At 43.3% G+C, this 12644-nt stretch overlaps 1 protein-coding gene across 6 annotated transcripts in view; it reads left to right on the plus strand.

The window, feature by feature from the left end:
• The first annotated feature begins 309 nt into the window (after positions 1–309).
• RPE (ribulose-5-phosphate-3-epimerase) overlaps positions 310–12644 on the plus strand; it is a 28437-nt gene continuing 16102 nt past the window's right edge. The window contains exons 1-3 of one of the 6 annotated variants that reach the window (XM_069578232.1): positions 351–561; positions 1225–1255; positions 10552–10631. Coding sequence is in view for 4 of the 6 variants with exons in the window: in XM_069578234.1 (XP_069434335.1) it covers positions 451–572; positions 10552–10631 (202 nt within the window). In the remaining 2 variants the exon portion in view is untranslated. Of the gene's footprint in view, positions 573–1224; positions 1256–10551; positions 10632–12644 lie in introns of all 6 variants that reach the window. The other 5 variants (XM_069578233.1, XM_069578231.1, XM_069578234.1 and 2 more) reach the window with 5 other exon arrangements.

A 12644-nucleotide genomic window follows, 5' to 3' on the forward strand; every position in this document is an offset into this window, starting at 1 on the left:
ACTGTATCTTTAGGAATGTTACTTCTATCTATGCTTGGTAACTGTTTGTTTCTGCAGAAGCTTTGGTCCCCTTAAGATTATTAATTACTATACAAAAGAATCTGAAAAAGATGAAAGAACTTAACTAAAAAAGATTAAGAAACTCCTCAGAGGGCTGGGAGACCTGACAGACCAGGTTTTTAGTTTTTGTTTTTTGAAAGCCCTGTATTAAAAACTGAAGTCAACGGAAGGAGGAAGGGGCCTCATTGCGAGGCCCCGCCCCTAAGCCCTTAAGGTGGCAGTCCTTCCCTCCAGGGGAGGCGGGACTTCCCCTTCAGGGCAGCTGCTTCCGGCGGAATCCGGAAAGATCTACGGAGAAGAGGTGGGACCAAAACTGCTCGGCCAATCTGGGCACAACGCCTTCATCTAGCCGGGCTCTTGTGCAGTAACTTGCGTTGGAGTACTAGCACCATGGCGTCTGGTTGCAAGATTGGCCCGTCCATCCTCAACAGTGACCTGGCCAGTTTAGGGGCCGAGTGCCTCCGGATGCTGGACTCTGGGGCCGATTATCTGCACCTGGATGTAATGGACGGGTAACTCTCCGCGGGGTTCGGGCCTGGGTTGTCGCGTGGGGCGGGATAGGCTCCCATTGACTGAGTACCTGTTAGGTGCACGGCGTCCCTGTGCCGCGAAGCGCCTCACTCTGAACGCGGTACTGAGGAAGGGGCCTGAGGTGGAAACGCAGGAGGCTCCGCTTGGAGGGGACCTGGGTTGCGACCGTGTCCCGAGCCTCATCTCCTCCCCTCCCCCCCACGTAATGTGAATTCTTCTAGCACTTAGCACCCGGAAGCGACCTTAATTTCTAGGACCTGTCTCTCACTTTCAGTTGGAGAAACTGAGGCCCAAGGGGATAGGCATGACTTGCCCAAGCTCATATAGCTAGTTAGTGGCATTGCTGGGGAGACAGACTTGTATAACGATGACGAGCTTTGCACCTGGAGTGAGAACGCCCGAGTTGTGCCACTTGCTAGGTTACTTGGGACAAGCCATTTAACCTCATTGAGCTTCAGTTTCATTCTGTCAAAAGTGGGAGTAATAACACTCTACAGCCCAGGCATCTTTGGAAGATGAAATGAGCTGGTACAGGTAGTTTACAATGCCTGGCACATGGTAAATTTTCTATAATTGATGATAATTGTTGTCTCATTGTTCGAATTTTGATTTTCCTATCTATTTTCTCTTCAGGCACCCTGCTCTTCAGGGAGGTCAGTTTTTTGTAAGTAATTTTTAAGCACTGTAGTTATAGCCCATAATCAATATTGTTTGAAATCAGATTGATGCTAGTTTCATAAGTTGGTTATAAAATGAGGAACCAAGCTAGAGAAAACAGTTAATACTCCCTCAAGGTTACGCACATTGTGACAGAGTTGCAACTTGCATTTGCCGCACTGATAACTGCCATAAGATCAAAACAGCCATTAACCATGGTTTGGAGCAGAAGAGTAAAATTATTGAAAATAGGTAAAATCTCTGTGTACCCTCATGCAAATATGCAAATTCGTGTTTTTTGCAAAAATTACCAGTCATTTCCCTTTTCAGTGTCACTCATGAAAGATTCGTCTTCTTTGGTCTGGTTAGATCTGCTGTTTCTCTTTTCCATTTCATTCAGTTACTTCAACACTGTGCCCAACTGTTTAATGGCAAAATCTTAACCTTAAAGTTTTCCTCTGTCCATGGGATTTCCCAGGCACGAACACTGGAATGGGTTGCCATTTCCTTCTCCAAAATATTACTTCTTCCAGAACATAGCTTTTTAGTGTGCTTATCGCATGTCATTCTACTTACGTACTTTGTTTTTTGACACCTTTGCTTGAAAGCCCTGAACTTCCAAAAGTTACTGGAGTATGTACTTACAGATGGGTAGCTACATTTTTGTGTTTGAGATATAGAATGTGACAGAATTCTGAGTCACTTAGGAGTCTCGGGATAGAACAGACTTCCCAGGTGGTGCTAGTGGTAAAGAACTAGCGTCTGCTAATGCAGGAGACACAGGAGACACGGGTTCGATCCTTGGGTTGGAAAGATCCCCTGGAGGAGGAAATGGCAACCCACTCCAGTATTCTTGCCTGGAAAATCCCATGGACAAAGGAGCCTGGCAGGCTTCAGTCCATAGGGTTGCAAAGAGTTGGACACAACTGAAATGACTTAGCACATATGAGTATAGTCTAACCATGTTTAAGTGAATGAATGGAGAAAATAATTTGTCCCAGTTTACCAATCAGAATATCAATGATAACAATAGGTAATGATAAATATAGAGCTCATAAAGAACACTCGATTGTTTCTGTTCTAATACTTTTTTTTAGAGATTTTTTTTTCTTTTAAATTTATTTTTTATTGAGGGGTAATTGCTTTACAGAATTTTATTTCCTGTGAAACCTCAACATGAATCAGCCATGGTGGTGGTGGTGATTTAGTTGCTAAATTGTGTCCGACTCTTGTGACCCCATGGACTGTAGCCCGCCAGGCTCCTCTGTCCATGGGATTTTTCCAGGCAAGGATACTGGAGTGGATTGCCATTTCCGTCTCCAGGGGATCTTCCCGACCCAGGAATCAAACCCAGGTCTCCTGCATTGCAGGCAGATTCTTTACCTACTGAGCTGTGAGGGAAGCCCTGAATCAGCCATAGGTATACGTATATCCCCTGTTCTAATACTTTTTGTGAATTATCTCATGTAGCCCCATGAGCTGTTATCAGCACCAGAGTTGACAGTGAGGAGTCTAATATAAAGAGAGGTTAAGTTCCCTTATAACTAGGAAATGATGGAACCAGAATTGGAAGCAGGCAGCGGTTTGTTTTGTCTCAGAAACTGTCTTCTCTGGATACTCGGCTTACAGAGAATGATTAAGATATTGTCTGTCTTTGAGAGACAGCTAGTTTATATTTTTGTTATTTGTTTCATATCCCCTACTGCACGGTAAACGCCCTGAAAGCAGAGCTCACCTCTATTCTCTGCAGGAAAAGCACTGTGGCAGGCCTAGTTATAATTGGTTGGATGAATGGTTTTATCATAATAGAGGTATCTTCTAAGAAATATCTTGCCCCTCCCAGGCCTATGGCAGTCCTTGAGCTTGTTAAGTAAATGTATTTATTTTTTATTGACTCCTTTCCCCTTTTACTGAGAAACATCTTGGTTTGAAAATAAGCAAATTTTGCATACACTATTTTAAAAGCCTTTCCCTGTTAAGCATCACAACTTTGAGTTACTTTCATTCCCCTTTTGCAATAGGAAACCAGTTGGGGAGGTTCAGCCCCTTCCCCAGTGTCCCATCAGAACAGGCAGGGCCTGGCTAAATTGCAGTGCCGCTTAGGTCCAGGGTATGAACGAGGGGCTGTGGACTTCCTCTACTTTCTGCCTCCATGCTTTTCCTTTTCCTTGCCGCTTAAAAATCTCCAACAGTACATTGAGCTTGATGCACTGGTGGTTTTCTGGTCCTCTCTCTTTCCCTGAAGTCCCCACTGTGTCTTCTGATTAAAACTGAAGGACTTTGAAAGTCAGGAACAAGTTTTGGAGACACTGGTGGGTGGAGCATTAGTGTGGTTAGATATTTGAAGTAAAGGACAGGTGGATTTTTCTGGAAAAGAAAATTGGAGAGCATGTAAACATAAATGTGTCTTGACAGGAAGTGACTGGAAATGTATTGGTCTTAAATGTAGGAATAGAGCAAATAAGCAATTTCTAAATTACTTGTTGTTGTCTGGTGGCTAAGTTGCATCCAGCTCTCTTTCACCCCATGAACTGCAGCATGCCGGCCTTCCCTGTCCTTCACTGTCTCCTAGAGTTTGGTCATGTTCACTGAGTTGGTGATGCCATCCAACCATCTCATTCTCTGTCACCCCCTTTTCCTCCAGCATTGTCTTTCCCAGCATCAGGGTGTTTTCCTGTGAGGTGGCTATTCACATCAGATGACCAAAGTATTAGAGCTTCAGCATCAGTCCTTCTAATGAATATTCAGGTTTGATTTCCTTTAGGATTGACTAGTTTGATCTTGTTGTCCAAGGGACTCTCAAGAGTCTTCTAAGCACCACAATTCAAAAGCATCAATTCTTTGGAGCTAAGCCTTCTTTATGGTCCATCTCTCACATCCATACATGTGTACTTGAAAACCATACCTTTGACTACATGGATCTTTTTCAGCAAAGTAATGTCTCTGCTTTCTAATATCACTGCAGATGGTGACTGTAGCCATGAAATTAAAAGACGCTTACTCCTTGGAAGAAAAGTTATGACCAACCTAGATAGTATATTCAAAAGCAGAGACATTACTTTGCTGACTAAGGTCTGTCTGATCAAGGCTATGGTTTTTGCTGTGGTCATGTATGGATGTGAGAGTTGGACTGTGAAGAAGGCTGAGTGCCGAAGAATTGATGCTTTTGAACTGTGGTGTTGGAGAAGACTCTTGAGAGTCCCTTGGACTGCAAGGAGATCCAACCAGTCCATTCTGAAGGAGATCAACCTTCAGATTTCTTTGGAAGGAATGATGCTAAAGCTGAAGCTCCAGTACTTTGAGTTGACTCATTGGAAAAGACTCTGATGCTGGGAGAGATTGGGGGCAGGAGGAGAAGGGGACAACCCAGGATGAGATGGCTAGATGGCATCACGGACTCGATGGATGTGAGTCTGAGTGAACTCCGGGAGATGGTGATGGACAGGGAGGCCTGGCGTGCTGCGATTCATGGGGTCGCAAAGAGTTGGACACGACTGAGCGACTGAACTGAACTGAACTGAATGTCTCTGCTTTCTAATATGCTGTCTAGGTTTGTCATAGGTTTCCTTCCAGGGAGCAGTAGTAGTGTTAGTCACTCAGTCGTGTCCAACTCTTTGCGACCCAATGGACTTTAGCCTGCCAGGCTCCTCTGTCCATGAAATTCTCCAGGCAAGAATACTGGAGTGGGTTGCCATTCTCTTCTCCAGGGGATCTTCCCTACTCAGGGCTCGAACCTGGGTCTCTGGCATTGCAGGCAGATTCTTTACCACTGCACCACCGGGGAAGCCCTCCAAGGAGCAAGTGTCTTTTATTTTTTAATTTCATGGCTGCAGTCACCATCTATAGTGAATTTGGAGCCCAGGAAAATAAAGTTTGTCTCTGTTTCCACTTTTTCCCCTTCTCTTTGCCAAGAAGTGATGAGGCCAGATTCTATGATACTAGAATGTTAAGTTTAAGCCAGCTTTTTCACCCTCCTCTTTCACCGTCATCAAGAGGCTTTTTAGGTCCTCTTCCCTTTCTGCCATCAAAGTGGTATCAGCTGCATGTCTGAGGTTGTTGATATTTCTCCTGGCTATCTTGATCCAGCTTTTGATTCATCCAGCTCACCATGTCGCATGATGTATTCTCCATGTAAGTTAAATAAGTAGGGTGACAGTATATGGCCTTGCTGTACTCCTTTCCCAATTTTGAACCAGTTCATTGTTCTATGTCTGGTCTAACTGTTGCTTCTTCACCTGCATAAAGGTTTCTTAGGAGGTAGGTAAGATGGTCTGGTATTTCCATCTCTTTAAGAATTTCCCACAGTTTGTGGTGATCCACACAGTCAAAGGCTTTAGCATAGTCGATGAAGTAGAAATAGATGTTTTTCTGAGATTCGCTTGCTTTTTCTATGATCCAGCGGATGTTGGCAATTTGAACTCTGGTTCCTCTGCTTTTTTTAAATTCATCATGTACATCTGGAAGTTCTCAGTTCACATACTGCTGAAGCCTAGCTTGATGAATGCTGAGCATTACCTTGTTAGCATGTGAAATGAGTGCAGTTGTGTGTTAGTTTGAGCATTCTTTGGCATTGCCTTTCTTTGGGATTGGAATGAAAACTGACCTTCTCCACGCCTGGGTCTATTGCTGAATTTTCCAAATTTGCTGGCATATTGAGTGCAGCACTTTACAGCATCATCTTTTACAATTTTAGATAGCTCAGCTGGAATTCCATCACCTCCATTAGTTTTTTTGTAGTAATGCTTCCTGAGGACCACTTCATACTCCAGGATGTCTGGCTCTAGGTGAGTGACCCCACCATCATGGTTATCCTGGTGGTTAAAACCTCTTTTGTATAGTTCTTGTATGCATTCTTGCCACTTCTTCTTAATCTCTTCTGCTTCTTTTAGGTCCTTACCATTTCTGTCCTTTATCATGCTCATCCTTGCATGAAATATTCCTTTGATATCTCCAGTTTTCTTGAAGAGATCTCCATTCTTTCCCATTTTGTTGTTTTCCTCTACTTTTTTGCATTGTTCATTTAAGATGGCCTTCTTATCTCTGCTTTTCTTTGAAACTCTGCATTCAGTTGGGTATATCTTTCCATTTTTTCCTTACCTTTCACTTCTCTTCTCAGCTGTTTGTAATACCTCCTCAGACAACCATTTTGCCTTGTATTTCTTTTTCTTGAGGATGGTTTTGGTTACTTCCTCCTACACAGTGTTAGGAACTTCCATGGTTCTTCAGGCACTCTACCCAGATGTTATCCCTTGAATTTATTCATTGCCTCCACTGCATAATCAATAATAAGTAGTTTGATTTAGGTAAAATCTGAATGGCCTAGTGGTTTTCTCTACTTTTTTCAATTTAAGCCTGAATTTTGCCATAAGGAGCTCATGAGATGAGCCGCATTCAGCTCCAGGTCTTGACTTCGCTGACTGTGTAGAACTTCTTCATCTTTGGCTGCAAAGAGTATAATCAGTCTCATGTTGGTACTGACCATCTGGTGATGCCCATTTGTAGAGTCATGTCCTGTTGTTGGAAGAGGGTGTTTGCTATGACCAGTGTGTTCTCAACAGAGTGTCTCTGTTAGCCTTTTCCCTGCTTCATTTTGTACTCTACGGCCAAACTTGCCTGTTAATCCAGGTAACTCTTGACTTCCTGCTTTTGCATTCTAGTCCTCTGTGATGAAAAGGACATCTTTTATTTTGGTGTTAGTTCTAGGAGGTCTTGGAGATTTTCATAGAACCATTCAACTTCAGCTTCTTTGGCTTTAGTGGCTAGAGCATAGAGTTGGATTACTGTGATATTGAATGATTTGCCAGGATCATTCTTGTCGTTTTGAGATTGCACCCAAGTACTGCATTTTGGACTCTTGTTGGCTGGGAGGGCTACTCCATTTCTTTTCATCAGTTCTTGCCCACAGTAGTAGATACGATGGTCATCTGAATTAAATTCGCCCATTCCAGTCCATTTTTGGTTCACTAAGATGTCGATGTTGACTCAGCATTTCCTGTTTGACCGTATCCAGTTTACCTTGATTCATGGACCTAACATTCCAGGTTCCTATGCTGTATTGTTCTTTATAGCTTCAGACTTTACTTTTCCCACCATATACATCCGCTGCTGAGCATCATTTCCGCTTTGGCCCAGCCTCTTCATTCTTTGTGGAGCTGTTTCTCCACTGTGCCCCCGTAGCATATTGGGCACCTCCTGATCTGGGGGACTCATCTTTCAGTGTCATATCTTTGTGCCTTTTCATAAACTGTGTACGGGGTTCTCTAGGCAAGAATACTGGAGCAATTTGCCCTCTCCTCCAGTGGACCACGTTTTATCAGAGCTCTTCACTTTGCCCTGTCCATCTTGGGTGGCCGTGCACTACAATGACTCATAGCTTTATTGAGGTACATAAGCCCCTTCCCCATGACAAGGCTGTGATCCGTGAAGGGGTCCTAAGTTAGTTAGGGCAATATAAAGCCAGGGAGATTTCACATTAGTACTAGATTTCTGACTTTTGAAAAACTTCCAGAAATTTCCAGTACTGGGCCCACAGTCTCACAGACCACCATTAGCCAGGCCAGATCTTTTTCATTTGTCCCCTGTCTCCTTCTGCCCTGTTTTAATCCTCCATGCTATCTGCCAACCCAGCCACCCCTATCCCCACCCCCGACTGCTCTCTCTCTTAAGGCTCTCCTCCCTTGGACTTTTTTTTCGGTTAGTTGTTAATTGTCAGTGAAGGGGCAGACAGGCCTTGCAGATAAGAGCCTGAACTTTGGAGCTGGGTTGACTGCCTCCTGCACTTACTGGTTGTGTGAGCTCTAGCCTCTCTTTCTCATCTATAAAAATACAGAAAACAGTGGTACCTGTCTCACTAAATTGGTGGCATGATTTTAATGAGTTAATATGATGGAATTGTTTAGAATGGCGGTTGTCCTGTATAATTCTTTATTAACCCGCATTCTGCCTGCTTGTCATCTAAGCTCAAGACCTTGGTGCTGGGTGCTAAGTCATTTAAGTCGTATCTGCCTCTTTGTGACCCCATGGACTGTAGCCAGCCAGGCTCCTCTGTCCATGGGATTCTCCAGGCAAGAATACTGGAGTGGGTTGGCGTGCCCTCCTCCAGGGGATCTTCCAGCCCATGGAGCGAACCTATGTCTCTTACGTCTCCTGCACTGGCAGGCAGGTTCTTTACCACTAGCACCACCTGGAAAGCTCCGTGGTTTCTTCTCTTTGACAACACTTCCCACCCCACCACCACCCCACTGCACCTTAACAGAAAAACCCCGTCAGTTGCTATCCTTGTTTCTGTTTTTACTGTTTCTTGCCATTTACCGACACCTCTTGCCTTGCTTCTTCCAGTTTACTGCTCAGTCAGTTGTGCTGCTACGGTATTGTTTCCATCTTAATTTTTCATTGCTTCTCTGGTGGCTCAGCTGATAAAGAATCCACCTGCAATGCGGGAAACCTGAGTTTGATCCCTGACTTGGGAAGATCCCCTGGAGAAGGGAAAGGCTACCCACTCCAGTATTTCATGTCTGGAGAATTTCATGTCTGACTCTTTGAAACCCCACTGTGTAGAACATGGGGTTGCAAAGAGTCAGACATGACCGAGCGACTTTGACTTTCTCTTTTAAAACCTCACTTGATCAGGATTAAAGTTCAAACAGTGAGCCTGGCATTCTGTATCATTTAATGTGACACAGTCTTGCCTCGTATTTTATTCATAGTAGCCAAGGTGGGCAGCACCGTCTCCCTTTCTTTGAGCTTAACTTGGTTTTCTTTACCTTTGTTCATTTCTTTCCCCATCTTGACAAATTCCATTAATTCTGTAATTCCATGGGGATCTGGGGCTTTCCTCCTGGCTTAGATGGTAAATAATCTGCCTGTAACGTGGGAAACCTGGGTTTGATCCCTGGGTCGAAAAGGTCCCCTGGAGAAGGAAATGGCAACCCACTCCAATATTCCTGCCTGAAGAATTCCATTGACATGAACCCCATGCTCTATCCCTTAAAAAAAAAAATGCTATTCTACTTGCCTCTGGAACAATTACCTTATATTGCATACTTTAGCTTTTCTCTACAGGCCTCATTCAGGGTAATGCCTACTACTTTAACAAAAGAAAGCCTAGATTTCAGTGGCTTAATGTTATAAAGTTTTTTTTTCCTTCATGTAGTAGTTTGGTGTGAATATCCTTCCATGCAGAAATTCAGGGACATCAGAGTCCCCTTCCATCCCCTGTCTCTGCCCTTAAGGGCCTCTTTCCTGGCAGAAGGGTAAAATGAGAGCAGAACAGGAATATACTCAACCCCTGGGGCTCTGCAGTGACACGCATCACTTGTGTTCATATTTCACAGCCCTTTTGTGAGAATTAGTCACGTGGCCACCTGGTTTTAAAGGGAGTTGGGAAATGTGGCCCTTGGCCGAGCTGGCTTCCTGCCAACAACTATACTGTAGCAGTCAGTCATGAATTGTGGTGAGTCATTAGCCCTCTCTTGGTACCAGTGAGATTGTAACCTTTTCTGTGGTGAGCAGAGAAACTCACATTTTTAAAAATAAAATATAGTACTCTGAAGCACCCAGCCTAAATGTTGAAGTGAACTCGTGATACAACAAGAGAGCTGGAGTAGGGTAATGGTTAACTACCTTGGGTCCGATATCAGAAAGCCTTAATTTGAAACCTGACCCAACGAGTTATTAACTGGGTGACTTAGGGAAGTTATATCCTATGCTCCTTAAATGGAGATGATAACAGCATTTACTTCAGAGGGCTGTTGTGAAGATGAAATAAAATAAGGCACAATATCTGGTATGTTATAAACCTTTAGTAAGTGGTGGTTATTAATATACCTTAAGTTTCTTTATTGATAATCTTTAACAAAGCTTAAATAAACTTGTCATTTTGTGCCCTGTGGTAGAAGTAGATTAGAGATAGCCACAGGTGACTTGTGATAGGCTTAAGATTTGAGAAACCCTTATCAGAGTCTTGAACTTCCTAACTAGTATGTGACTTGGGCAAGTCATATAACTTTTGGGGTTTGATTTTGTCATCCTTCATTTCTTCCTGTCAGGGATTTTGAATTACAGCATTAAATTGGTCAATTATGTGACATTATGACTTCTTGGAATATCAAGGAGTTACTGCTCTGTAAAACTGAAATTCTATGGGTATTTTTAGTGTTTAATACTGATACTGATGTTAAATGTTAAATTGAAAAATATTGCAATCGCAGATAATCTCCTCTTTGTCTATCAGGATACATTTTGAGAAAAATACAGAGACTGAATTGAAAACATTTTCAGAGTAAGATTTTGTTTGTCTTGTAGGCATTTTGTTCCCAACATCACCTTTGGTCACCCTGTGGTAGAAAGCCTCCGAAAGCAGCTAGGCCAGGACCCTTTCTTTGGTAAGTGGGTGTTTATGGCATCTGAAGCTGAGTATCTTGCTCAAGGAAAGGGGAAGTAGCTGGTTGATTTCTCAACTTCCAGTTTCACAGTGTACCCTTTTCCCTCCCCCTGTGCTGGGACTTCATTGGCCTCCTGTAAGAAGCTGAACTTGCCCACCTCGGGGCCTAGGCGCTTTGGCTAGAGTCTCTTTGCCTAAACTGTGTTCACTTGATCAGTACTACCTCATCTTTCCACCTCAGATCCTTTGTTGTTGTTTCTTCAGAGAGCCCTGTCCTAAATTAACCTTTTTACCTTGTTGATTTTCTTAGAATTTCTTTCAATCTGCTTTTATCAGACTCTAAACTCCTTAAGGGCAGGATTTCATTCACTTGGTTTGCTGTGGTTTTCCCAGAGCATAGCATAGACACACAGCTGAGGCTCAATGTGATTGTTAAATGAACTTAGGAATCAGTTGATTTATGGTCTAGATGAGAAGTCGATTCATTGAAATTGGAGCTTTCTACAGGTCTCCCATGCTAGTAAAGTAATGCTCAAAATTCTCCAAGCCAGGCTTAAGCAATATGTGAACCATGAACTTCCAGATGTTCAAGCTAGTTTTAGAAAAGGCAGAGGAACCAGAGATCAAATTGCCAACATCTGCTGGATCATCGAAAAAGGAAGAGAGTTCCAGAAAAACATCTGCTTTATTGGCTATGCCAAAGCTTTTGACTGTGTGGATCACAATAAACTGTGGAAAATTCTGAAAGAGATGGAAATCCCAGACCACCTGACCTGCCTCTTGAGAAACCTGTATGCAGGTCAAGAAGCAATAGATAGAACTGGACATGGAACAACAGACTGGTTCCAAATAGGAAAAGGAGTACATCAAGGCTGTATATTGTCACCCTGCTTATTTAATTTCTATGCAGAGTACATCATAAGAAATGCTGGGCTGGAAGAAGCACAAGCTGGAATCAAGATTGCTGGGAGAAATATCAGTATCCTCAGATATGCAGATGACACCACCCTTATGGCAGAAAGTGAAGAGGAACTAAAAAGCCTCTTCATGAAAGTGAAAGAGGAGAGTGAAAAAGTTGGCTAAAGCTCAACATTCAGAAAACGAAGATCATGGCATCTGGTCCCATCACTTCATGGGAAATAGATGTGGAAACAGTGTCAGACTTTATTTTTTTGGGCTCCAAGATCACTGCAGATGGTGACTGCAGCCATGAAATTAAAAGACGCTTACTCCTTGGAAGAAAAGTTATGACCAACTTAGATAGCATATTCAAAAGCAGAGACATTACTTTGCCGACTAAGGTCTGTCTAGTCAGGGCTATGGTTTTTCCAGGGGTCGTGTGGATGTGAGAGTTGGACTGTGAAGAAGGCTGAGCGCCGAAGAATTGATGCTTTTGAACTGTGGTGTTGGAGAAGACTCTTGAGGGTCCCTTGGACTGCAAGGAGATCCAACCAGTCCATTCTGAAGGAGATCAACCCTGGGATTTCTTTGGAAGGAATGATGCTAAAGCTGAAGCTCCAGTACTTTGGCCACCTCATGCAAAGAGTTGACTCATTGGAAAAGAGTCTGATGCTGGGAGAGATTGGGGGCAGGAGGAGAAGGGGACGACCGAGGATGAGACGGCTGGATGATATCACGGACTCGATGGATGTGAGTCTGAGTGAACTCCAGGAGTTGGTGATGGACAGGGAGGCCTGGCGTGTTGTGATTCATGGGGTCGCAAAGAGTCGGACACAACTGAGCGACTGAACTGAACTGAACAGGTCGGCGTACGCTCCACTTCAGTGTTGTAAGATAATGTGAATTAAGGTCTTTTTTAAGATCACATAGTGACCTAGAAGTTACTCCTGTGGAATGTAGATTTAGCCCATATATCCTTGTCACTGCTGCTGATGTTTTAAACTAAGTTAGCAGAGCCGCTATTGCCAGATCTCTGGTACAGAAGACATTTGGTGAGCTTTTATAAATAATGTGTATTTATGTAATTCATCACTTAATTTTAGTAAAACTTACA

This window comes from Ovis canadensis, chromosome 2, assembly GCF_042477335.2.
Source record: "Ovis canadensis isolate MfBH-ARS-UI-01 breed Bighorn chromosome 2, ARS-UI_OviCan_v2, whole genome shotgun sequence".
Lineage (NCBI taxonomy): Eukaryota > Metazoa > Chordata > Mammalia > Artiodactyla > Bovidae > Ovis > Ovis canadensis.